This window comes from Eubalaena glacialis, chromosome 7, assembly GCF_028564815.1.
Source record: "Eubalaena glacialis isolate mEubGla1 chromosome 7, mEubGla1.1.hap2.+ XY, whole genome shotgun sequence".
Classification (NCBI taxonomy): domain Eukaryota; kingdom Metazoa; phylum Chordata; class Mammalia; order Artiodactyla; family Balaenidae; genus Eubalaena; species Eubalaena glacialis.
The window spans coordinates 70,925,567-70,951,585 of record NC_083722.1 but is presented as its reverse complement, the minus strand read 5'-3'; the positions used below and the strand labels follow the sequence as shown (position 1 = coordinate 70,951,585).

Sequence of the window (26,019 nt, the reverse complement as noted above, 5' to 3'; positions counted from 1 at the left end):
AGTTAGACTTGGAATCCAAAACAGGAGAGAGGTAAAAGAAATTCTCATGATGATGGTAAAGGGAGGTTCCAGGACAATGCAACAGGCCTAAAGAACAGCCAGTCCAGATTAAAGCAGAGGGGATAGGGCTCCTGGAGGTAAGCCTCACAGAAGAAGATGAATTGACAGTTACCGTCAGCAGAGGAGTTTTACTGCTGTCCCAGAGACTGAAGATTAATTAGCAACAGGTACATTAAAGAAAAGTCAAGCAAACTTTTTAATTCAAGGAGAAACACAGCATTTTTTAAGGAAATGTAATTATAATATGTTACTGACTTCCTTTGAGTCATACCTACACAACCATAATAATGTGAACACTGAATATCTTAATATAACCACACTGAGCGGAGAGGAAAAGAAGAGAGGTATAAAAGCTAAATTCTCATCTTCTGAAAAGTCATCATATGACTGAAACTGAAAAAAAAATCAGGAAATAGCAGTATAAGCATGTTGTTTAGAAGTGTGAAGCAAAATACCAGAAGAAACTGCTTAAAAACATGGAAGTACTGGGACTTCCCTGGTGGTCCAGTGGGTAAGACTCCACGCTCCCAATTCAGGGGGCCCGGGTTCAATCACTTGTCAGGGAACTAGATCCCGCATGCTGCAACTAAGAGTTCACATGCCACAACTAAGAGTTCACATGCCACAACTAAGAGTTTGCATGCCGCAACTAAGACCCAGCACAACCTAAATAAATAAACACTTAAAAAAAATGAAAGTATTGATAGATGTCTCTGGGACAACGGGAGTTGGGAGTGCTGAAAAGTGCTCTTTTATTATATAAGCTTTGTGTAACTAGTTTTAAACCTTACACTTGTATTAGATTATAATAAAAATTAAGCTTAAAAAGGTGTTAAAAGAACAAAAACAAAAATAAGAGTAATTGTGGATCAAGGTAAAGAGTTCTATCTAGCCTAAGGGCTCTGGGACCTTTGCTGGATCTTACCTTACCTCTCAGAGAGATGTTGCTAGAATCTAAGTTGCTGGTGCTGCCACCAGGCTGCTCTGATAAATGTTATTGAAAATGGCTTAAGAATTGGAGCAAGAATTGGAGATATGAACAGTGACTGCCAGCTAATCAACATTTCTAAGAGTAATTACAAGTAATCGCTCTAATTAATCCAACTAATAACAGCAAGTGTCATCCCAACTCAGCTATCTACGTAGGCCTTTGCTGCCTTCCTCTTCTCCTTTCCCTCCTTCCATTTCCCACCACTGTTTAATTGGCCTTAATACTGATCTGAAATGTGTTTTATGTAATAAATTTTATTCTGTAAGTTTTATGCTCCCAGGTTTCATTTCAAAAGCTCATGAAATTAACTTTAACTCTCTAGCACTTAGTCAGAAACACTTGAGTAAACATTCAGGGTATAATTTTTGCTGGGGTTATGGTTTTATTGTTATTTTTGTTTTTAAATCTTCACCAGGGACTTCCCTGGTGGCGCAGTGGTTAAGAATCCGCCTGCCAATGCAGGGGACATGGGTTCGAGCCCTGGTCTGGGAAGATCCCACAGGCCGCGGAGAAACTAAGCCCATGCGCCACAACTACTGAGCCTGCGTGCCACAACTACTGAAGCCCGTGAGCCTACAGCCCGAGCTCTGCAACAAGAGAAGCCACCACAATGAGAAGCCCTCGCACCACAACAAAGAGTAGACCCCACTCGCCGCAACTAGAGAAAGCATGCACGCAGCAATGAGGACCCAACAACAAAGACCCAGTGCAGCCATAAATAAATAAATAAATAAATTTATTTTTAAAAAAATCTTCACCAAACAGGCTACCAAGCCTCTGCAGACAAGGACTCTAAGCTTATCCATTCCCATTGGTATTCTCACACAAGACAGTAAAAGCTCAATCAAATTTTCTTAGAGAATAGAACGTAATTAGTCAGAAAACACATACATTGTTTTTTCTATATGGCCCTTAACTAATGTTTTCTTTGGCTCAGTGACAGAATAAATGGAATTTTAAAAATTGTTTCTTTTCTCTTAGCTAAGGAAAGATCATGAGAGGTCAAATTTTAACTGGATTTGAAGTTATACTGTAACTTATAAGAAGAGAAAAAGGAAGCAGGGTGTTCTCTAAATAGAAAGTCTACAAAGTATCACTAACACCAAGTTCTGACTGGCGTTCTTCCAAAATTAACCAGTCAACAGGCTCTGCTAAGTTCTCAATGTAATAAGTACATGGAAACCAAGACAGAAGACTCAATGATGAACAAATATCTAGGCAAAATCCTCTCCCTGTTGCAAAAAGAATGGCCCTCAACTGGTGTGATGTTTCTCATTTCAGTAAAACTCTCTCACATTACTTATTTATGAAATAGATCTTAGAAGTTAAAGAAATTCCCTCCAAGAAGATTATCTGGTCATTAACTATGCTGTTGATATCAAATCTCTAAAGTTCAAAGTAATACTGTATACTAAAATAAACTGTCTGGTGAGGTTATCAGAATCCAATAGGTATCAACTATTAACTAACAGAACAGGAATACTACCTAGTTTCTTTCAAGACAGGGGATTTGATATCAACCCAGAGTCCTAGTTTCTGTTAAGATGACACATATTTTGGAAGATATATCAAAATAGGCATGAGCTTGCACTCTCTCTTCTTCATCCCAAAGACCATGGACTTCAAAGCCTATTAAGCTTTGAAAATAAAGGCCCATGGAGATGTGTGGCCAAGATGGCAGAGTAGGATGACCTTGAGCTCACCTCTTCCCACAGGCACACCAAATTACAACTCTTTACAGAGCAACTACTGATGAGAAAAACTGGAAGACTAGCAGAAGAGATCTTCTATAACTAAAGATATAAATAAGGAACCACAACAAAACGGGTAGGAGGGGAGGAGAGCCAGTGTAACCAAGACCCATACCACAGTGGGGGCGACCCACAAATGGGAGGATAATTACAACTGCAGAGGCTCTCCCCAAGGGGCGAGGGGTCCAGCCTCACATCGGGCTCTCCAGCTCGGGGTTCCTACATCAGAAAGATGAGCCCCTAGAACGTTTGGCTTTGAAGGCCAGTGGGACTTACTATCAGAAGAGCCAGAGGGCTGTGGGAAATAAGAGACTCCACTCTTAAAGGACACACACAAAATCTCACATACTCCAGGACCCAGGACAGGAGCAAAAATCTGAAAGGAGCCTGGGTCAGATTCACCTGCTGATCCTGGAGAGGCAGGAGGCAACTGGCTCACCCTGGGGACACAGATGGTGGCAGCCATCTTTAGAAGCTCACTCTACCACGGGGACACTGGGGGTGGCAAGTGCCATTTTGGAGTCCTCCTTCTAGCTTACTAGCACAAGGACCTGGCCCCACCCACTGCCTAAACTGGCTTCATCAGCATCAGTACCGGGACACCTCAGGCCAAGCAACTAGCCAGGCAGAGACACAGCCATACCTACCCACCAGCAGACATGCTCTCTTAAGACCCCTCTGAGCCCACAGCTGCCCCAGGAGCCAGCCCTGTCCACCAAAGGGCACAGGACCACCCCTAGACACCAGGGTCCCAGTACTAGCCCCAGAATCCCCAGGACCCTGCCACCAGAGACCCTGGGACCCAGCTCAGCCCACCAGTGGGCTGGCACTAGCCCTAGGACCAGCCTCACCCACTAATGTGTAGGCACCACCTCTGGGATGCCCTAGGTCCCCGCCCCACACACCAGTGGGCAGACAACAGCCCCAGGACCACCGCAGCCCTACAGCCTGCCATATCAGGACCCAGCCCAGCCCCCTGGGCCCGGGCTCTGCCCACCAGCAGGCCAACACGAGCTCTGGGACACCATGAGCTCTGCAGCCAGTGGATATAGCCAGTAAAATTACCTACATCCACAATAAGTAGTTAAGGGATACACGAAGCAAAAAGATATAAAAGGTGACATCAAAAGAGTAAGCATGCGGGGTAAGGAGGAGGAGAGGAACAAAAATGCAGGGTTGTTAAAATGTGTTTGACTTAAGAGATCAGCAGCTTAAAATAATGATAGACAGACAGACTGCTATATATAAACCTCACTGTAACCACAAACCAAAAATCTATAACAGATATACACATAAACAAAAAGAAAGAACTTCTTTCAAGTGCACATGGAACATTCTCCAGGACAGCGTGCTTGGAAAACGAGACACCTAGATGCAAAAGAATCAAAATGGACTACTCTCTCACACCATGCACAAAAGTAAATTCAAAATGGATTAAAGACTTAAACGTAAGACCTGAAACCATAAAACCTCTAGAAGAAAACAGAGGCAGGATGCTTTTTGACATCAGTCTTAGTAATATTTTTTTTTGGATATGTCTCCTCAGGCAAGGGAAACAAAAGCAAAAATAAACAAATGTAACTACATCAAACTAAAAAGCTTTTGCACTGTGAAGGAAACTATCAATAAAACAAAAAGGCAGCCTACTGACTGGGAGAAGATATTTGCAAATGATACATCTGATAAGGGGTTAATATCCAAAATATTTAAAGAACTCAAACAACTCAAGATCAAAAAAAAATGAACAGGGACTTCCCTGGTGGTGCAGTGGTTAAGACTCCACCTGCCAATGCAGGGGACACGGGTTCGAGCCCTGGTCCCACATGCCACAGAGCAACTAAGGCCATGCACCACAACTACTGAGCCTGAGCTCTAGACCCTGCGAGCCACAACTACTGAGCCCTCATGCCACAACTACTGAAGCCCGCGTGCCTAGAGCCTGTGCTCCGCAACAAAAGAAGCCACTGCAATGAGAAGCACACGTGCTGCAACTAGAGAAAGCCCGTGTGCAGCAGCGAAGACCCAAAGCAGCCAAAAATAAATTAAAAAAACAAAAAAGTTAAAAAAAAAAGAACAACCTGAGTAAAACATGGGCAGAGGATCTGAACAGACATTTTTCCAAAGATATTCAGATAGCCAATAGGCACATGAAAAGATGCTCAACGTCACTAATCATGAAGGAAATGCAAATCAAAACCACAATGAGATACCACCTCTCACCTGTCAGAATGGCTATTATCAAAAAGACAACAAATACAATAAGTGTTGGTGACAATGTCGAGAAAAGGGAACACTGCACTGTTGGTAAATTAGGGCAGCCACTATGGAAAAGAGTATGGAGCTTCCTCAAAAAATTAAAAATAGAACTACCATATGATCCAGCAATTCCATTCCTGAGTAATTATCTATAGAAAACAAAACACTAATTAGAAAAGATATATGTACCCTTATGTTCAATGCAACATTGTTTACAAAAGCCAAGTTATGGAAGCAACCCAAGTGCCCATCAATGGATGAATGGATAAAAAACATGTGTGACAGATATATATATATATATACACACACAATGGAATATTACTCAGCCATAACAAAACAATGAAATCTTGCCATTTGCAACAACCAATGCACCGACAGGGTATTATGCTAAGTAAAATAAGTCAGAAAGAGAAAGACAAACACTGTATGATTTTACCTATACATGGAATCTAAAAAACAAATGAACAAACAAAACAGAAGCAGAGTTAGAGATACAGAGAACAGAGGGTTGCCAGAGTGGAGGTAGGTAGGGAAAGGAAAGGAATAGGTGAGGGAGATTAAAAGATACAAACTTCCAGTTATAAAACATTGTAAATGAGTCAAGGGTATGAAATGTACACTGTGGGAGATATAGTCAATAACTATGTAATATCTTTGTATGATGACATATCATAACGAGACTTATGGTGACAATTTTTAAATGTACAAAAATACCGGGCTTCCCTGGTGGCGCAGTGGTTGAGAATCCCCCTGCCAATGCAGGGGACACGGGTTCGAGCCCTGGTCTGGGAAGATCCCACATGCCGCGGAGCAACTGGGCCCGTGAGCCACAACTACTGAGCCTGCGCGTCTGGAGCCTGTGCTCCGCAACAAGAGAGGCCGCGACAGTGAGAGGCCAGCGCACCGCGATGAAGAGTGGCCCCCGCTTGCCACAACTAGAGAAAGCCCTCGCACAGAAACGAAGACCCAACACAGCCATAAATAAATAAATTAAAAAAAAAAAAAAAAACCAAATCACTATGTTGTGTACCAAGAATTAACATAGCACTGTAGGTCAATTACAATTCAAAAACAAAATCAGAGAAAAGAGGTAAGATTTGTGGTTATCAGAGACAGGCGGGAGGCGGGGTGGACGGGAGAGGCGGAATTGGATGAAGGCAGTCAAGAAGACAGATGTGTGAGTAATCTGAATGTACACTGTACTGTGTAAACTACATATATCCTCATCACAGAATTGCCCAGTTTACATCTGTTCTCAAGATTCTATCACCTCTCCCCTGGCTGACCTCACAGCTATGACAATCTTTTAAAAATAAAGTCCACTTCTTAACTGAGGAAACAATGTTTCTTCAGATAGAAGCTGCAACCCCATTCACTTTCTAAAAGATTTCCTGCCTTACACTTTTTTCACCTGACCTTTAAAAGGAAAAAAATGCTTTAAATGTTTCCAAGCATGGATTTCTGTTAATTGTCTTGCAATTTCAAACTTATCACTGTTTGACATTACAAAGGCTTACACAAATGATTTTAAATGAAAAAAGGAGTTGCAAAATAGGAATATTAAGAACTGCCTGGATGTTTAAATAGTATAAACTTTAAATTCTGAACAAATCAATAGTTTTCTACATCAAAAATCCATAATGAACATGTCAATTACTTTCAGTTGTTAAGTAACTCATTTCTATACCAGACATGTTGGAGGACTAAGGTGAGAGCAATCTGATGAGAAAAAACATAATTTGAATAATGCAATATAATGAAAAGATCATTGGACTCTGGGCCTGCTGTGTTCCACGGTCAGTTCTGCCATGGTTTGGCTGTGTGCCCTAACTGTGGGGGCCAAGAGCAATTATCTCCCTGTCTTCAACAATGACAGATATATATCAACCTAGACTTCACAGAGGCACTGGAAAGATAATACCATACATAAAATGACTTAAGTTGCTGCTACTTCAAAAGAATACATTCCAAATTACCCCAGACTGTGTTTTGTTTTGTTTTTTTTTTTGAAGTACTGGTAGGTGTTCTATACTGGAAAGTTCTTTTCATTTACTTAGGTGATCCACTGAGGACCTGTAATGCACCAGGCTTTATGTTAGGAACTGAGGACTAGAGAAGAAATCAATGTTAAGGTGTTTCTAATATGTTCTACATACTTGTAACCTAGTTGGAGAAACAAAGTATTTATTAATGATTTCATTTCTAGGTGGCAAAGTGAGTGGTTCAAACAGTGCTATGGCTCGATCATTCTTTCAGTCCTCGTGTCCATCAGACAGTAAGTACACTGCTAATGAATCATAAGAGACAGAATGTGAAAACTCATATAGACGTTTGGTGTCTAGTTCCTGTGATAGTAGACTGTTATGGGAGCTCAGTGAAGGAAAAGACATTGGAAAAAAGGCTCCGCAGAGACGAGGAGTATCTGTTAAGTATGCTGGTTTCATCTACGCTCTTTCAGTCCTTATAATACTGTGAAGTAGAAATGTTCCCATTTTACAGATGAAAACCCGATTCAGAGAGATTAAGTAACATGGTCAGGACACAAAGCAAATAGCAGGTGAATCTAAGTCTAAATAAATCTAAGTCTGTTCTGACTTAAAAAGCCTGAGTTGTCTCGGCTCTACCATAGATGTGATCAGCATGTAAAGAGGGGAGAGAGGAAGAAAACATTCTGGATAGAAAGATCAAAATAAGCCCAAGCTTGAAGCAAAAAGAGGGTGGCCAAGTCTGGTGAAAGGGAAAAAAAGGAAAAAAAAAAAGCACTAGGCAGTTATGGGAAATAAGGTTAGGGGATAGACTGTGAAGAGGCTAGAATACAGGTGACTAAGAAATGTGGGCTTATTCCTGTAAGTCAATAAAATGGAACTGGAGATTGTAAGCAGGAGAGTAGAGGATGAAACTTAGGGCATTAGGAAGGTGAACACCACAGGACAGAGATGGACTGGAAAAAATGTATGGCATAACACAGAACAAATTTTTAAAATCCCAAGCACTTCGATATTTAAATAAACCCAGTAACAATACTTTCATAATAAAATAATCAAACTATCTCTAGTACGGATCTTCCTTAAAACATATCTCTAGGCACTTTTAAAAATGGCCATTATGCCCTACTAATTCTTATATGGGTCAGAAACCACTTCCACCTCCAATGCATCTAAAGAAGAATACACCTTAGGTCAGAGGCCACATTTTAAAACCACGCCTCAGAGCAGCAAGGGCCAAACAAAAGAAATAAGAGCAGAAACTCCAACTCACAAACTCCTTGGCAAAGAAAAACAAAGTTGTAAAAAAGTTGTATCTTCATTTACAGGAGCACTTAGAACTAGTTTTTTTCAGGGAAAAAAGTTCAGCACTGAAAAATTAGAGAATGACTTTCATATAACCCCAGATTTACTTTTTCCCCCAAATTTATAGTTTCCACTTCTCACAAAAATCAATACAAAAGCATCAGCGTCACCACTTCAGTGCCAAATTTCCTTTCTCTTTTATGGATATAGAGCTTTTTTTTTTTTTTAAGGTCTGGACTGGGCATTTATTGCCTCCTTGGCAGTTATCATCATAACTCTCAAGTTCTCCATCCCATTCAATCTTTGCCACAGGAAAATTCGATTGCATTTCGTAACCTAACGCTGAGCTGCAATCAAGCCAAGGCTCCATATTTCTTAAACACAACTGAGACCTGGTGTAGGATCACATTAAAACCCTGTAGTGACTATCAGGTAGACAACAATAACCTAATTAGCCAACACAGCACACGTGACACTGGCCCCCGCCAGTACCTCAGTCAAAGACACTTTCCTAGACTCATTCACCAACAAGGTGATCACCTTGTGAAGGGGAACCGGGAGAGAATAAGGAAACCTGGCAAGGAAAATGTGGAGGGAAGTGTGCAGCTGGGGTTTTTCAAGGGAATTACAGTGAAGAGAAGAGGCAAGGGGGGTGGACTGAGGAAAAAGTAATCTTCTTTTATGCAAAACATCTGATGTCGAGATGGCCTCACTTCCAATTCTGCAGCGCTAACTTTTAACTGAAACTTCCAGAAAGTTAAGTGAGCTTGAGGTTCTGGGGAGCATAGGAAGTGCCCAAACCACATCTTGATGTCCTCATATCCTTGTATAGGAAATGCGATACCTGTGCCTAAGTCCCAAGATATTTTAACTTATTTAGGGATAGATAAGCTTCTCAAAAATCACATCTGCTTCTGGTGCCAAAGACTTTCTGAGATGTGGTCACTGGATTTTCAGTCTAGAGGTAAAGCAGTAAACACAAAGTGAGTAGAACAAAGTTATTCACAGACAAGAAAAGCATAGGGGCTGATAGTAATGCTAAGGGAAATACATGTTTTTGCTTTTGTTTTAAACCCAGGACGAACCCCAAACCCTACAAATACCTAATTTACAACTCTAACAACCAGAGCCTATTTCTCAGAGCCTCAAGAGCTTGGCTTTACCGAAAATTCAATTTGCAATGCCAAAATTCTCGACAGTAGCCCCTGGCTGTCCACATGGACTTAACAATCTGCTTTATGATTGGGCGGTATAATATTTAAAGCCAAGTAAACCTTTTAGGACCTTAAGAGTATTGACTGTACTTTAAATTTTTCCTGCATCCTAAAGACCGGTCAGGAAGGCTTCAATGGCCAGATAGAGAAAGGTTTATCCATTTGTGTGTGGCCTCTAACATGCTGCTATGGGTCCATGAAATAAGAAAAAAACATCTCGTTTTCTCTCCTAAGCAATAAGGATAAATTTAGCCGCCACCTCCCCAAACAATAAAACATAAAATAAAATAAAATAAAGTAGGGAGGAGCGTGCCCCGAAGGGCTGCATCCAAACGCCGAGCCCGGCTCGCCGGAAGACGGTGCGCAGCTTCGGTCCCTCGCCGTGGGCTCTGAGGCCGAGTCGAGCGGAGAAAAGCTGGCGGGATTGCCGCTCCCGGGCCTGTGGCGACTCGGGCGCGGCGCCGGGGGCGGCCGCGCCCGGCGAGTAGGCGGGGAGCGCGCGGGGTTCCCACACCCGGCCCGCCGCCCCGGGACTCAGGAAGCCTCCCCGCTGCCAGCGGCCCACACCTGCCGCCCCACCCGCCGCCCCGCAGACCCTTTCGGGCAACGGCTTCCGGCCCGCGGAACTCACAGCTTCAGCCGCTCGTAGGTTGTTGCCGCCATCCTGCACCACAGCCTCCTCCCTGCTCTTTCCGCCCGCCCCGCCACCTCGGCTACGGCGCTACCGGTCACCCTGGCACGGCGGCCGCGACGCCCCACCTCGTCCCACCTCCTCTCCCCGCCCGGCCGTGCTCCTCCCGAACGGGAGGCGGCCGTGGACAAACTTAGCGCGCGCGCTAGAGAACGCTAAAGGCGCAGTCCGACGCGGCGGATTGGAGTGCGCCGAAGAGCGCCGTGACGTCACCGCTGCGGATTGGCGGAGCGCATGGTTGGGGAAAGGCGGAGCCTTGGGAGCTGTGGACTAGCGCCGCGACGCCCGGCTCAGGGGCGGAAGCGCAGCGCTAGTGTCGGGGAGCCTGTTGTAGATGCGTAAGGCGTGATCTACGCTACAGTGCAAACCCGGCTAGTACGGGGCCAGTGGCGCAATGGATAACGCGTCTGACTACGGATCAGAAGATTCTAGGTTCGACTCCTGGCTGGCTCGAGGTGTACTTTTTAGCCACACCTGGGTTTGATGTTACAGGACGTCCATAGAAAGGACTCTGGGGTGAAGGTTAAATATCTTGAATTTTAACGCTACTCTGCCCGAAATGTCATTTTTTAAGCTGTGTTTGGAAGCCGGAGTTGTGTGAGGTGGTTTGTAAACTGCAAAGCGTCCTAATTAATGATGCACACGAGGAGACTCTGTAAATGGGGTACATGTAGGAAAACACACCTAGAACGGTGGTAGTTTGCAGTAGGGGGGCGTGCTGTGGCCCGAGGTTAGCTAGCGGATGACACAAAAGCGCATTTAAGGCAGCAGTTCTGGCCCTTTTTCCCGTGGAGCAGAACCCCTACGGTGACGTAAAAAGCGGCACAGTCCCAGTTTACCAGGATCTGGTGAGCTCTGGCTCTAACCTGCCCCGGAGACGGGAACGCTGCAGTGCGGCTGCGCGCGTTAGAGGGGGTCCGCAAAGTGATCGGAGTCTGCAGCCCTGTCCCTTGAGAGCTCCTGGTCCCCAGTGAATCGGGAAACCTTAGCACATGCGTGTTTTTACAGTACGAAGACCCCAGGTAATCTAGTATTATATATTACCCCTCATTTTATTGGCGCCTGGGGGGAAGACCTGAGAAGGACCGAAAGGTCTGTGGCGGAAAGGAGAGTCAAACCTGAAGAGTGGCTGAAACATCCGACACTGTCCATAACTAATCATTCAATCGATCAATTAATCTCTCCAATATAACGTTTCTTCCTCCTGAACAAATTACAGGAAACTTGTAAAATACAGAAAAGTCCTGGGAATCAAAAAAACGCAAATTCCCATCCCGAGATAATTATTATTAACGTCATAATCCCCGCCCCCCCCGTCATTACTGTTAACGTCATAATTTTTTTTCCTTATGGACTTTTTCTTCCACACTTTTTAATATAAACCTACACACGTAGTTTTTCCAAATTTGGGGTTTTGTCACAAATGTCTTTGTGTTCTCATTTTGTCCCCTTAGCTTTTTGTCTGAGATTTATGGTCATTAAATATTCTTTGAAGATAACCCATCAAAAAACTAGATATTTTAAACATTACCCTCTTTGTTGGGAATCTGGGTTGTTGTCAGTTTAACACTTTTTAAAAAATAATGCTATGTTGAATTATTTCTGATATCTTACAAATTTTTAGATGTTGAATGATCAGAGAGACATTTTTAAGGTCCATTTCATGGACTTTTTAAGACTTTGGTACATATTTTCAAGTTGCCTGCCAAAAAATTTAAACAAATACACACTTCCATCAATAGCATCAGTTTCCTTGCATGCTGACACTGAGTATTATAAATTTCATTATGATTTTTTTGCACTTTTCTTAACTGAAAAAAGGAACTTCCTTTTACTTATATTACTTGATGTATATATTTTCTCTTGATATATGTACTCATTTTCTTCTTATAGATTTGTTAAACTTTTAAATACATTAAGGATATTAATTCTTCAGCTATCGAACGCATTGCAATTTTTTTAGCTTGTTATATTTTCCTTTTCCTTATAGTATTTTTTTTTTTTAATTAATTTATTTATTTATTTATTTTTGGCTGTGTTGGGTCTTCGTTTCTGTGCAAGGGCTTTCTCCAGTTGCGGCGAGCGGGGGCCACTCTTCATCGCGGTGCGCGGGCCTCTCATTGTCGCGGCCTCTCCCGTTGCGGAGCACAGGCTCCAGACGCGCAGGCTCAGTAGTTGTGGCTCACGGGCCTAGCCGCTCCGCGGCATGTGGGATCTTCCCGGACTGGGGTACGAACCCGTGTCCCCTGCATTGGCAGGCGGATTCCTAACCACTGCGCCACCAGGGAAGCCCTCCTTATAGTATTTTTGAACCTCAAGTAATTTTCACTTTTATATATTCCAGTTTACCAATATTTACCCTATGGTTTCTTCTGTTGCTCTTTTCAAATTGTGTTTGTATTGTTTTTTCCATGTACTTTAACCCATTTGTAATTTATTTTGTTAGTTGTCCCAATGGAAAGATCAAGTAAGTCTTAAAACCTGTGACTATTATTGAAAAATTAAGAGCTCTAAGCTCGTTACTTGGACTAATTCAGCCAGTTCCACAATAGTCCTGTAAGGTAAGTTCGGTTGTTATCCCCATTTTTACAGATGAGGGAACTAAATTTGCTTACGTTCATTGAGCAATTTGGTGGTGAAGCCTGAGTTAGAACTTGAATCCGGGCTTCTGACCCCAAAGCCACCCTGCCCGAGGGCTTATTGTGCACCAGAGGGTTGACCACATGAGTAGATTCAGGGCTATTCCCTGTCTGGGTATAGATGGCAATCACATACCTTGGCTCCTCACCCCTTCTCCCATGCTAGTTAGCAATCGGGAGACCTCATCTCTAGTCCTGGGCACACCCTGGCCCAGACAACATTTCCCCTGGCTACATCTTCATCCCTTGTAGCATCAGGGTCATAGAAAAACAGCAGCCTACATTTGTAAAATCGGAATAGCCACTCTCTCATTGCTTGCCCCTTCCCTCTGCAAGTCCTGCCTTCCTGTATGTGGTTGCCTTAAATGTAGAGGGTCACTCACCTCTGGAATTCTTTGGTCATAACCTCATTAGAAAAAACAGTAACATACGCAAAAGGGAAGGAGACAAAACGACCACCGTTTTGAGCATGACCTGAAAAGTCTCAATAATAAGGTCCCAGGTGAAGAAACTGCATGCTTGGAATACGATTCTCCCAGGGTCTCTCACATTCCTACACATCTTGTGAGGGAGGCACTGCCTTACTTCCAGACTACCTTTTCAAGGATGTTTGTGTAGTAAACAGACTTGGATGGAAGAGATAGTGTCTCTCTCTGGAGCAAAAGTCAGGCAGGTTTACTGCCCATTTATAAAAGATTGTGGTTCTCTAAGCTTGGGTTTCCTCTTGTAACACAGCCCACCGCATGTGCAGGTATCACCTGGCCCTCTTCACGGGGCCCTGTAGGAACTGGCGCTCAGGCAACTAGTGCAAAGGCTGACAGTGTGAAATGCTACTGCTGCTACTGTGAGTAATAAAGTGTCCTTTGTCTCTGACCCAGGAGTCTTATAACTTCTGCCAGGATCCACAAAACCATGGCATGCTAGCTTATTAGCTTGCCAGTAGGATAAAATCTGAGACCCTACACAGTTTCAACGCCCGAATATTCCTTTAAGAATCCAGAGCTCTCAGACGTAAAAAAGAATGAAATAATGCCATTTGCAGCTACATGGATGGACCTAGAGATTATCATACTAAGTAAGGCAGAAAGAGAAATGACAAATATCATATGATATCACTTTTATGTGGAATCTAAAATATGACACAAATGAACTTATCTACGAAACAGAAACAGACTCACAGACATTATTACCAATTACCAATATTCACAGACATAGTGAACAGACTTGTGGTTGCCAAGGGGCAAGGGGGCGGGGGAGAGTTGGACTGGGAGGTTGGGATTAGCAGATGCCAACTATTACATACAGAATGGATAAACAACAAGGTCCTACTGTATAGCACAGGGAACTATATTCAGTGTCCTGTGATCAACCATAATGGAAAAGAAAGAAAGAAAAAAAAAGAATCCAGAGCTCTAAAAGACCAAATCCCCTTAGCAAAAAGCCCCACCTGCGTACTCCATACACACAAAAGAAGACCCAGTAAACATGATTATGTTGGAGATCACTTTAATAGTCTACAAATTAAGGCAGTTTTATTGTCATGATATTTGGAATAATTTTATAGTAACAGTAAATTTTTGAATAATTTTATAGTAACAATATTTTGGATAATTTTATAGTAACAATATTCTGAATAATTTTATAGTAACAGTAAAATTTTGAATAATTTTACAGGAACAATATTTTGAACCAATTAAAGTAAAAGAAGAGACACAGGGGAAAATAATTTCCCTGCAGAGTGAAACTTTCATACACTATATAGAAATTTCCCACATCTGTCCAGTTCTGGCTCAGAACAATTGATAGCTAACACATCTTCCTCATCTTTTTCCTATTGCTTTTAAAAGTTACTTCCAATAGTAACTGGGAAATTAGGACTCATTCCTGGCACAAAGGAGAATACAAAGCACTTGGTTTCCTGGTCGACAGTTTTAACAAGTGCATCAAGCAACAATGGTTTGGGGTCAAGTCTTGCACACATTCTTTGCAAGGGCACTAGCAGCCATCATAGCTCTCATACTTTCACACATGTGGGAAACGGCACACAAAAACAGCCTGCAAAGGAGTGTGAATTCCAGATCATTCTCTCAAATTCTAACATTTCTGTTTTTCATCTTGGGTAACTCAAGTCCACTGAAACAAGGTGATGGCAGCACTTGAAAGCAATCAGAACTCCTTGATAATCCCACCGGCTTCCCAGGACTCAGTGGCACAACCTCAGTGGACTCAGCCGAAAGAGGCTTTCGCTCAAGCACTAACCATGGAGAAATAGAAAGTCCTGCCGCCACGTGCAGGCAATGACCCAACAGGACTCAATGCCCTTCTGTGTGAAAAATGAACAAATTACTCTCTACTCAACCACAGATGGGAGGATAATGTCAGAGAGAGAGGATCCTGCTATGACAGGCCAAACTGCATTCCTGGCTTTTCTCAGATCACTCAGGCCGTTTTTGAATGACCCTAGCTGAGGGGAAGAAATGACAAGAAAAAACTAGTGGGCAAAGTGAGGCAAGGGAGAAGGCTGGAGGCTGGCTTTGGCGTCTGGAATCAGGCCATAATTCTTGTTTATCTAAAGCCCAAGAGTCATCTAGGGAGCTCAAGATAAGGCTATCTGCTCTACCTTTTAAAACAAACTTATTCATCCTGGTCTACGAAGTGCTTGTGTGTTCTTTCTACATGCCTATAAATACAACCCCATTATAGCTCTATTTGGCTAATAATTTATAGAAAGTTTAAAATACCAGGTAAGTGGGCATCTATTCATGGCTTTTTTGCAAGGGCCTGAGGAGGAGACAAAACTGGTAGGAGATTCCTACCCAGTACCCTCTCCAGGGACACTGACAGTAAGAGAAGTTGCTGCTCAGATTTCTAGGGTGTCTAGAAATTCTCTTATTGTTCTTCTTCAGCAGTATAAAATATTTGCTGAGATATCAAAATTACCTCAATCAAGGCCACTTTAAAAATTTCATTTAAAAAATGAATCAGATTTTTAAACTACAGTTATGCCTTGAACAACTTAAGGGTTAATCCTCATATAACTTATAGTCGGCCGTCCGTAATCATGGTCCCTCTGCAGCGTGGATTCAACCAACCACAGATCTCATGTAGTACTGACTGCAGTATTTACTACTGAAAAATATCCACATATAAATGGACCCATGCAGTTCAAACCCGTGCTGTTCAAGGCTCAACTGTTACCCAATTTGCAAACAAATCCCTGCTACTTCTGATGTGGCTCCAAGGCAATTTTCTTTCTTCTGCTTGACTTGATTAGTGGAGCAAAGGTGTGTCATCAAGGCCAGAAATAATCCTAGGTTGGCAGAGACAGGTTGAGACATACTGGCTGGCTGCATCTGCCCACCAGCCTTGCCAAGGCTGAGCTGGATGGTGTGCTGGGAAGGGAGGGGGGGACCCCAGGGTTCACCTCCCCAGCCCCCTGGATTTTTAGCCCTCCTAAAAACATTCATGGGTTTTTAGGAGGCTCAGCCTGTGAAAAGGAACCAATAGAATCACACAGCTTGGGCTGAAGTAACATCTGGCCAAAGGATTCCAGCAGAATGAATTTAACAAAAATGGAAAAGACAATCCATGGTGCCATTTCTGTGCTTCTTACAGGCAACTGCTACCAAATGAGTCAAAGCATGGTTTAGAAGTAGAACTGGGCCCAGTGAATAGTCTGTGAGTCCCTTGTGCCTTTGGGTTCCACTGATGCCCTCTGAGGCCCCAGCCACCCAATCCCCTCCCTCTGGATGTGAGGTGAGGCGGCAGAGAGCAGATGCCAGCTGCCATGCTCCCAGCCTGGCTGGCAGTGGTGAGATGGCCCCTGCCCTCCTGCGACAAGGCCCGGGGTCCCTCCCCGTGGGCTGAGAAGCCAAATGCCAGCCAACCTTTTTCTCACACTTTCTTCTCATTGAAATACCCAGGGGTATTGACCTCTGGCCTCAGGAGTGTGACACACAGGGCACATTTTGCCTCTTCAGTGCAGAGGTGGCCTTGAAATCCTGCCAGTAGGTGGCCCTCCCTTAGCCCTTGCCATCCCGGGGAGCCAGCATGATGAAATGCGTAAGGCAGGAGCACCCAGTATCAATCAGATCTATTCCCAGCTGAACTTTAGTTAAGATTACAGTGCCCTGACCCACTGGTCTGACCTGGGTGAAGCCAGAGGTTCCTAACACACACTGGCTGAGTCCAGTGTGATGGCCAAATTCCTCCTTAATCTGAAGCTCTTATCTGTGAGGTATTTTTTGTGTGTGGGAGACTGAAAGTAGAGGGAAACAATTTTTACAGAAAGAAAAAGAAAAAAAAAAAAAAACAGACAAAAGCAGTGTACCTTATACTGGTTTCTTCAAGCATAATGCCTGAATTGGCAAGAGAGAAACCTGTGAAATGAATATCATAACTTATGCTCAGGCACTCTCTCCCAGGCTGGCTTTGAGATCTTACACACAAAAACTCTCCTCATTAATAAGGGGTCAGGTCTCAGTATGTGGGCACACTTCCCCAAAGTCCATTGTTAAAGAAGCGAAAATAGGCATAAGAGGATCCCCACAAAAGATCCCGAGACCAGCCTTTGCAGGGGGAACTCTGAAGTCCCAGATTCTTGAGAGCTCCAGAGGAAAAAAAGCACAACAGGCGGGCAAAAGAGGCCTGGCGCCTGCACCAAGTTCTCATCCCAAAGCACACTTTCCTAGAACAGGATCAATCCTCCATCAGGCCGCCAGCTGCCTTTAAAGGAGTGACGATTTCCAGGGGCACACAGAATGCTATCAGGCCACAAGGAGAAAACCCCATCTCACTTATTTCACACCTTAGCTCTGCTTTACCAAGTGAATTCTTCCTAAGATACAAAGCACACGTTAGAGCATCCCTCTTGCAATGATGCAATTAAAATTTGCAGCCATTCTACAGAAGAACTGAAGCTCTGGAGTGGAAGGAAATCTTAAATTATGGTGTGTGTGGGGCGGGGGAGGGGTTGGGAGGGGGTGTTTGGGTGCAGGTATTTTCCGAAGGGGAGGGAAAGGATTGAACATATCGGCAGCTGAAATCTCTTTTCAGTGCAAACCTTTCCCACTGAAGTGTGAACTCTTCCCAGAGGGGACAGGAAGGTTCATTCAGTCACACTAATGAGATCTCCTGTCACATGCCACGCTTGCTGGGGCTTCTTCCTGAGTATACGATGAGGGTGTGGCAGCAGTGAAAGGCACTTGGTAAATACATAATCCCAGACCAGCAGGGATCCCCTCCTTGTTTAAAGGAAAGGCACCTGCCTCCCCTCCACTCCCCCGCTCCCAATTCCTCCCCAAGGGTGACAGGAATTAACCGGCGGACTTCTCATGGTGCAACCCTGGCTCCTCCTCCCCACCGTGAGGTCTGCAGGAGGCTCTGGCTAGAAGTGGTGCTGGTGAAAGGCTGTGGATGAGTGACCCTTCTCCAGCCTCTTGATGTGGCAGGAATGACAGAACAGGTGGTCCTCCAGGGGGTAGCAGCGGTGACCATCTTCATCATTGAGCTCCAGACCGCAGTCCTGGGGTGAGGCAAAAACATCCAGTGGTGACGAAACAAAACAAAACAAGACTGCAAGAGTGACACAAAGGCCACACACAGTCCTGTAAAACCAGCAGAGGGCGCTGTGTGATTCTTTCCGGGCAAAAAAAATGCCAGTGCAGAGACACGCAGCTCCAGCCCAGTGAGGGTCTGGACTGTACTGTCCAACACTGGCCACATGAAGCTCTCCGGCACTTGGAATGGGGCTGGTCAGAAATGAGATGTCATGTCAGTGCAAACACACACACCAGATTTCCAAAACTTAGGACAGAAAAAGGATGTAAAATATCTCAGGAAAAATTTTTTCTCTCAACTGCATGTTGAAGCGATAACATTTTGGATATACTGGGTTGAATAAAAGCACAGTTGAGCAAGTGTCTTTACCTTTTTTTCCAGCACCTGGGGTACCAACCGACAGTGATGCCCACCTATTTCTTCAGTGCTGGCAGTGGGATCAAGCTATATGTCACCCACACTCGTTGTTCTCCCTACCCACAGCATCACAAAATAAATCTCCTTCCTTTGGTGAATCCACTCAATTCTGGCTGAAATTCCACGAGCACTTAACGCGTTTGCACCCTTCACAACCTCTGGCTCTCCTGACAGTCATGGGGCACCAGTGACTCCTTCAGCCTGGGGTGTGACACAACAGAGAAGGGACAGATGGGCCCCACCTGCCTTTACACCAACCAGCGACATGCCTGTTTCCAAGGGGGGGTTTCGTCATGATTTTCAGGGCTCGGTTGAGAAAGGGGTTCCCGGCAGATAGAACAGATACAAGCTGGAGGGGAGGGAGTCTATTCCTCAAATCACACAGCTGCCTGACAATCTGGTCCCCCAAAAGGACCTGAAACCCACACCCCCCGTGACCCTCCCACTCTGTGGCTTCAGGGAGAGCAGCTGTGACGGGCTCAGGGCTTGGTAGTTACAAACATGGAGAAAACAGTAAAGACTTTTATGCATCTTCTCCAACCTCCCTCCCCCCACCACCAAATCAGGCTTCACCCCACTTCTTCCACCAGCTCTGGAGGGCAGCCCCTTGCCCACATCCTGCCTCCATCAGCCCGTGATGCTTTCCTCTTGGACTTCCAGGATGGGCTTTGGGGGCCTCGTAGGGCGGGGGGGGGCCTACCTCGCAGTGGTAACACGCCACGTGGTAGTCTCTGTCCATGGACACAACTCGGATGGTCTCATCTGAGCCCTGGACCAAAGGAAAGCAAGAAGCAGAGGCTAGCTGGGGGGCCATCGGGCTCCGCGGCCAGGAGGGTGGGGGAGGGTTCTGGGGTAGCAAGTAGGCGGCCTTAGGAGAAGAGCAGGAATCCGTAGCGGATACTAACACCAGCAGAAGAAAGGACACGTACAGGAGATGACAGGAAGTGAGAGGGATGCAGCTCTACCATCTGGAATGTCAGAGTCCACAGCGAAAAAACCACCTACTTGGTCTTGTTCATCTGCTCATCGTCTCATCTGGGAGTTAGTATCAAGTCAGAGAATTTGACCCAATTACAGGGACAAACAGAGCATAAGAAGGACACTGGGCTAGGGAAGGCAGCTAGTGAGAAAGGGGCTTCTTGGTGAGGACACCATTTATCTCAGAGTTGAGATTTTAGAAGGATTTTTAAAGAGGTATAAGGACAGGACACAGATCTTGTAAATGACCCAGGGAGATATTCGTCTCTTGGAAGACCCCAGGAGCAGAGTTGAAAAAGCATCTTACCTCAGGTGGAAGGATGGGAAGGCCACAGGCTGCACACTTGGGGGCCAACACCCTGGCAGGAGAAGCAAAGAAGCAGTGAAGGGCATATTGAGGTGTTTCTGGGAGACTTGTGCCTGGAGCCTTCCTCAGTGGCCCGGCCCTGCCTCCCACCCGTCACTCTTCACGTGAATCCCTCTAGCTCGTCTATAAAGACAGACCCGGCACACTCCTGGGACTATTGCTTCGGGATTGTTCCCCAGCGGTAACAAGTGCATTTGCCCCCTCTCACTCTGCTAGGGCTGGTGGCTGACCTGTTTACCCCCCTCATGGTGCCTCACACAGGCCCAGGCAAACTGAGGGTGGTGGAGACCAGCCCTGAATCGGGGCCTTTTGAAGTTTGGTAAGGCTGGAGCCACAGGGCTTGGCACATTCCTCCAGAGGCCTAGCTAGGCATCTGATTATAGGTTTTTTGGTCCTGTTTTTCCAGTAAACATAATTCTTTAACCAGTTCCTGTCTGCATGGGCATCCGCTGACCCCCGAGGCCCGTGCTACACCCCTCAAAACCATTGCACGTTCGCTGCACTGTCGACAACAGTGCAAGCAGCCTGCAGACGTGCCTCAGCAGGTCCCCACCCTCCACCCTGTTGAGTTTCAGCCAGTGTGGCTTACACAAGTGGCCCTCCTTACTTGTGGTAATCCCGGACACAGTAGATCTTGTTCTCTGAGTCCACAGTGAAGGGTACCCCGTCCAAACACTCATTACAGATGACACAGCGGAAGCAGCCGGGGTGGTAGGACTTCCCCAGGGCCTGAAGGATCTGGGGGTGCAAAGGAAGAGGTCAGGACTCAGCAGGGATTATAGGGAAGGAAGTGCCAGTGGAAGGGAGAGACACATCAGGCCGAGGGTCCATATGAGCAACTGCCACCCTCATCCCAGTTTCACTTGGACCAAGTCAAGAGATGATGGGGGCAGGAAAGGCTAACCTAGTTACAGGTATAAGTAGGAGGAAACAAAATGGGATCCTTCTCCTGCACTTCATAAACCTCCAGAAGGGAGGGTTCTCTATCAAAAAACATGATTCTCTGCAGGAAATGATGCAAAGCAGGGCCATGAAAGGCTCCACCTCAGATTTGGGAAGCAGCAAGTACATGGAAAGATTAAAGGAAACTCCACAAGGAAATGGAAGAGCTTGGGAAAAACCTCTTAACTTCTCCTTCCTGGGTGCCCCTACTAAGCAGCTTTGACTCTGCAGCGTGATAATCCAGAAGCCGGATTATCTCAAATCCAATTGTAAGTAAAGCCTCTTTGTTGCTGCTGCTTTGAAACACAGTGAGGAGAAAGACCCATGCACCTTCTTCCTCTCGGCATCACTTGATCTGGATGTGACTGATACCTGGAACTGTAAGAGGCCATCCTGAAACCAGAACAGAACCTAGACGCGGAGGGTGGGAGAAAGAAGAGAGGGAAAGAACGTCCTGTCTATGGTGGTGTCAGTGAGTCACCAAATTAACTCACCATGGAACTGCCTCCCTCCAAACCTCTTAGGTGAGATAAAACATTTTTTCCCATTAAGTCAGTGGTTCTCAAAGTATGGTCCCTGCACCTACAGCATCAGCAACCCTTGGGAACTTGTTTACAATGCACATTCTTGGGCCCTATCCCAGCAACGGGTGTTTTAATAAAGTGATTCTGATGCATGCTAAAGTTTGAGAACCATTGGTTTGAGTTGAGTCTGGGCTTTCTGTAATCTACAGTTGAAAGCATCTCTGATGACTCAGTAGCAGATTCATTTTTGCGATTACCTGCGCCATGAAACTTAGCACAAACAACGGAACTATGGAATCAACACCAGCAAGCCTGCACCAAAACACCGTAGGCAAGGAATGTACAGAATGGTCATGAGCATCCCTGAGTGGGGCCACACGGAAAGCCTTCCGACAGGCAGAAGGAAGGGGACTTGGAACCAAGGAGAACCTTGGCAGAGCATCGTAAGTCCTGTGGGAAAGCCATGCTGTGTTCTGGCCATGCCACACCTCACACACTGCAGCCGGGGGGCACCGGACGTCGTGCTAGCCCAGCTCTCCTCTGAAAGCTCAGCTTTCAAGCTTCCTCATTCCCTCTGGGATTTCAGGCTCCGCAAGCTGCCAAAGTAGGAAAAACAACTGGCTGGGCTTCAGAGTCCCCTTGGCAATCTGGACCCTGGAATGCATTTGGCCCCCAGACTAATGCTGTCTTGGCAGAAAGAGACCCTTAAATTAATTTAACCCACACTTTGCCAGAAGTATGGTAGGATAAAGATACCATTTTGCTGCATTCTGACTAGGTGTAATAATTTTTTTCATGTGGGAAAATGCCCAGTTCCAACCTCCAAGCCCAGAGTATCCCCCTCTACTAACAAAGATGGAGCAGAGACAGACAATTTACACCAAGAGTTGCACAACTGAATTCTGCTGGAGAACCAAGAATGGTAACTGAAGGAACCTTTCTCTGTATTATTATAATTCTTGGTGGCAATTAAGCGCTCTATTTTTAAAAATAAGTGTCACTACCAGTCACTCGCTGAAAGTTTTTAAGTCTGAGAGGAATGAGACCTCATGCTATCCCATGAGGTAGAGATGGTCTCCAAAATTCAGTTCCCTGCTTCCCTTGAATTGGGATTGGCCTTGTGACTTTCTTTGATCAATAGAATGAGGAAGAAATGATGTTCTGAGATTTTAAAGTCAAGGATGTAAGAAAATTGGCAGCTGCTACTTCCTCTCTTGCTGAAAGGAAGTCCAGGCTAGACTATTGAGAAAGATTAGTAGCCACGGGGAGAGAGGCCTGGAGGGTGAGAGATCATCTTGTGCCATCAGCTGAACACAGCTGAGTAAGTGACCCCAGCTAATGCCACATGGAGCAGAAGAATCGCCCTGCAGAGCCTTGACCTAATTCCTGACCCATGGAATCATGATAAATAATAAATCACTGTTGTTTTAAACCACTAAGTTTTGGGGTGGCTTGTCATGTAGTAATAGATAAATGAAACACCTTGAGGCCCAAAGAAGGCTTAGGATACCCACAGATAAGAACAGTGTATAGTCATGTCCATAAATTTGGACACTGTTGGCCTCGCCTCATATGTGGTGGGTTTGTCAGAAGGGCTCTAAAATCAAGGACAGAATCTGCTGAAGAAATGGAGCCCTGTGGAGTTGGGCAGGCACTTGGGGAAGGTAGGGGTGAGGGTGTGTGGCTTCCGCCTGCCTCCCCTGGCGGAATGGGTGGAGGGCCACATTCCTAGGGAGGCCTTAGCTGCTTATCAGGACACCGCTCACAGGACCAAGCTGTGCTGTGCAGTGTCAGAGCCTGGACGGCAACAGGGTCTGTTCACAAACAGGGACAGCTCTGGTTCACTGTTTTATACCTGTCAGCATAAAACCAGCAGAAATGAGTGTTTATGTCCGCTAAAGACATGCATAAGAGCGTTCACAGCAACTTATTCATAAATTGCCAAAAACTGGAAAACACCCAAATTCCCATCTGCAGGAGAATGGATAAAGGGTGCTATATCCATACAATGGAATTCTACTTAGCAATGAGAATAAATGAACTACCAACACAGACAACAACATGGATGAATCTCAAAAACATTTTTCTAAGTGAGAAAAGGCTGACCCAAAGGAATCTATACTATATGAATCCACCTGTATGAAATTCCAGCACCAGCCTGGGGCAATAGAGGTCAGAATAGTGGGTATCTTTGTGGGAGAGGGTCTTTCTGGATGTTGGAAATGTTCTATACCTTGATCTGTGTGGTGTTTACACATAGGTATATAAATATATAAAAATTCATTCAGCTGTACACTTAAGATGCACGCCCTCTGAGTTGTTTCTCAATAAAAAAAGGTAAACAAACAAACAAACAAAAACTCATGACTAGCAATTCCCTTCTCCAGAATGGAATTAATGGCTCAGCTTAGAGAGGGATTTAACTCTTTCAACTAATAGGATGTTATACAACGATTTTCTCTGACCAATATATTAAAGAAATTCGATAGGGCCGTTCTCCAATGGTGAGCAATTTGATCCCTGAGAAAATAAGAACTCTGTATTCATTAACCTCACAACCTTACCCTAAAAGGAGGCCAGGAAGGAAGAACTGTCCCCACTCAAAAGATAAAGGCACTGAGGCCCAGGACAAGCTCAGAGAGCCATGGCTGAGCGAGGAATGGAATGGATAAAACCTGCTCTCTGTTTTGCTATCTCAGAACTAACAACGGGGCCCCAGACCTCATCTTAGGAAATGATCAAGCCGGGAAGAACATGGGGGGAAAACAACTGTGTTATCTGACGTTCTGCACCCAATTCCAAAGTAGCTGAGGTGTCTGCAGCTCCGTTTGGCATCTCACCTGGGACGCCACAAGGATCACGGAAAATCAGAGGGAGGCCAATGTGACATGAACAGCCCAAAGGAGAGAGTGCCAGCAGCAATGACATCATGTGGATTGGATGGCGAAGGATGCTAATTCCAGTAAAAGCCAAATGCGGGTCCACTACAGCAAGCAAGCAAGCATGGGGTCTTCTTTTAATAAAAACAGATGTAGCCACAAATCAAGGTAGGAAACACTGTTCTCTATTATTAATTTCTTTCTTCTCTGAATGCCTCCCCCTCCCACCATGCTATTATCTGGTTCGGCTGCCCCTACTCACCATGTCCATGATCAGATGTCCACAAAGAAAACACCTGTCAGCAGACTGCTGGAAACCAGAGTACTGCAGTGGAAAGAGAAAAGAAAGTTAAACCCAGGCGGGGCAGAGGAATCTTGCTACTTCCCTGCCAGTCATGAGGAACACAAGGAATTTCTCAGAAAGATGTGTCACTCTACACAGGATCTGTCATGTCCCCGTGGACAACAGTGTGATGAATCACGGAATATCCTCTGCCACAAAAGCCATTACAAATGCTAATACCACTCGCCTTCAACAGCTGCACCCAGGCACCCATGACATGCCAGGCTCTGCATGAGAGGCTGCGCAGAGAGAGGCGTCAGTCTCTCATCCGGTGGTTCTCAAAACGGAGTTCCCTGGCATCACCTGGGAACTTGTCAGAAGCGCAAATTCTTCAGCTCCACCCCAGACCTACTAAACTGGAAACTCAGGGGGTGGGGCCTGGCCTGGGTTTTCACAAGCCCTTCAGGGGATTCTGATGCACACTCAAGTTTGAGACCATCACTCTAATTTTCAAAACAATTCTGCAAGGTATATATTACACCGTTTCTCAAATGGAAGCAAAGGGAAGCTCCGAAAGGTTAAGTGACCTTCTCATGGTCACACAGCCTGTAAGGGGTAAGGATGGGATTCAAATTCAAGTCTGGGTCTGGTTAAAAAGCCAATACCTTTTACAATTAGCTTCAAAGAAACTGGATAAATATTATTTACCTTACCTTACCAAAACACACACACACACACACACACACACACACACACACACACACACAGCTCTAGTCTTAAAAGAAACGAGGAACTCACCTCAGAAAACAGACTAGATACTACACACTGGAAGATACTAGAAGCTTAAATATTGCAAACACAACTTAATAAGGGAAATGTAATGGAAAGGAAAGTGGAAAAGAAAAGGGAAATTTTCTGCAACTCTACACCACATAGTGTGGGGTTTTGCTGCCCAGCACTTCCTCCTGATTCTAGGGGTAACAGTTCTTTATTTTCTTTTGGGATCCAGCCCCATTCCCCATCCTGTGGTCCTGTGACTCCCGTGGGGCTGACCCCATGATGGGTTCCAAGGCAAGGCACTGGCTCAGACCTGGCCAATCAGAGCCTCGCAGTCATCCAGCACCCAAGACTTTGCCCAGGGGTGGGCACCTGGTCCACCAAGAGCCCATGAGACTCCA

At 45.1% G+C, this 26,019-nt stretch overlaps 2 protein-coding genes and 1 non-coding gene across 3 annotated transcripts in view; 1 reads left to right on the top strand and 2 right to left on the bottom strand.

Annotated features, from left to right (window-relative positions):
- The window catches only part of SACM1L (SAC1 like phosphatidylinositide phosphatase), a 60,757-nt gene extending 50,446 nt beyond the window's left edge, over positions 1-10,311 (bottom strand). Inside the window, exon 1 of the mRNA XM_061196630.1 lies at positions 10,194-10,311. Coding sequence (XP_061052613.1) covers positions 10,194-10,225 — 32 coding nt within the window. The 5' untranslated portion in view covers positions 10,226-10,311. The remainder of the gene's footprint in view (positions 1-10,193) is intronic.
- A 322-nt stretch (positions 10,312-10,633) lies between these two features.
- On the top strand, positions 10,634-10,706 carry TRNAR-ACG (transfer RNA arginine (anticodon ACG)). Its single transcript has one exon. It is a non-coding gene; the product is annotated as a tRNA-Arg (tRNA).
- Positions 10,707-14,436: 3,730 nt separating this feature from the next.
- LIMD1 (LIM domain containing 1) overlaps positions 14,437-26,019 on the bottom strand; it is a 71,790-nt gene continuing 60,207 nt past the window's right edge. Inside the window, exons 4-8 of the mRNA XM_061196629.1 lie at positions 24,821-24,883; positions 20,821-20,951; positions 20,154-20,205; positions 19,569-19,637; positions 14,437-18,416 (exon numbers count right to left, since the gene is read on the bottom strand). Of these exons, the coding sequence (XP_061052612.1) occupies positions 18,279-18,416; positions 19,569-19,637; positions 20,154-20,205; positions 20,821-20,951; positions 24,821-24,883 (453 nt within the window). The 3' untranslated portion in view covers positions 14,437-18,278. The remainder of the gene's footprint in view (positions 18,417-19,568; positions 19,638-20,153; positions 20,206-20,820; positions 20,952-24,820; positions 24,884-26,019) is intronic.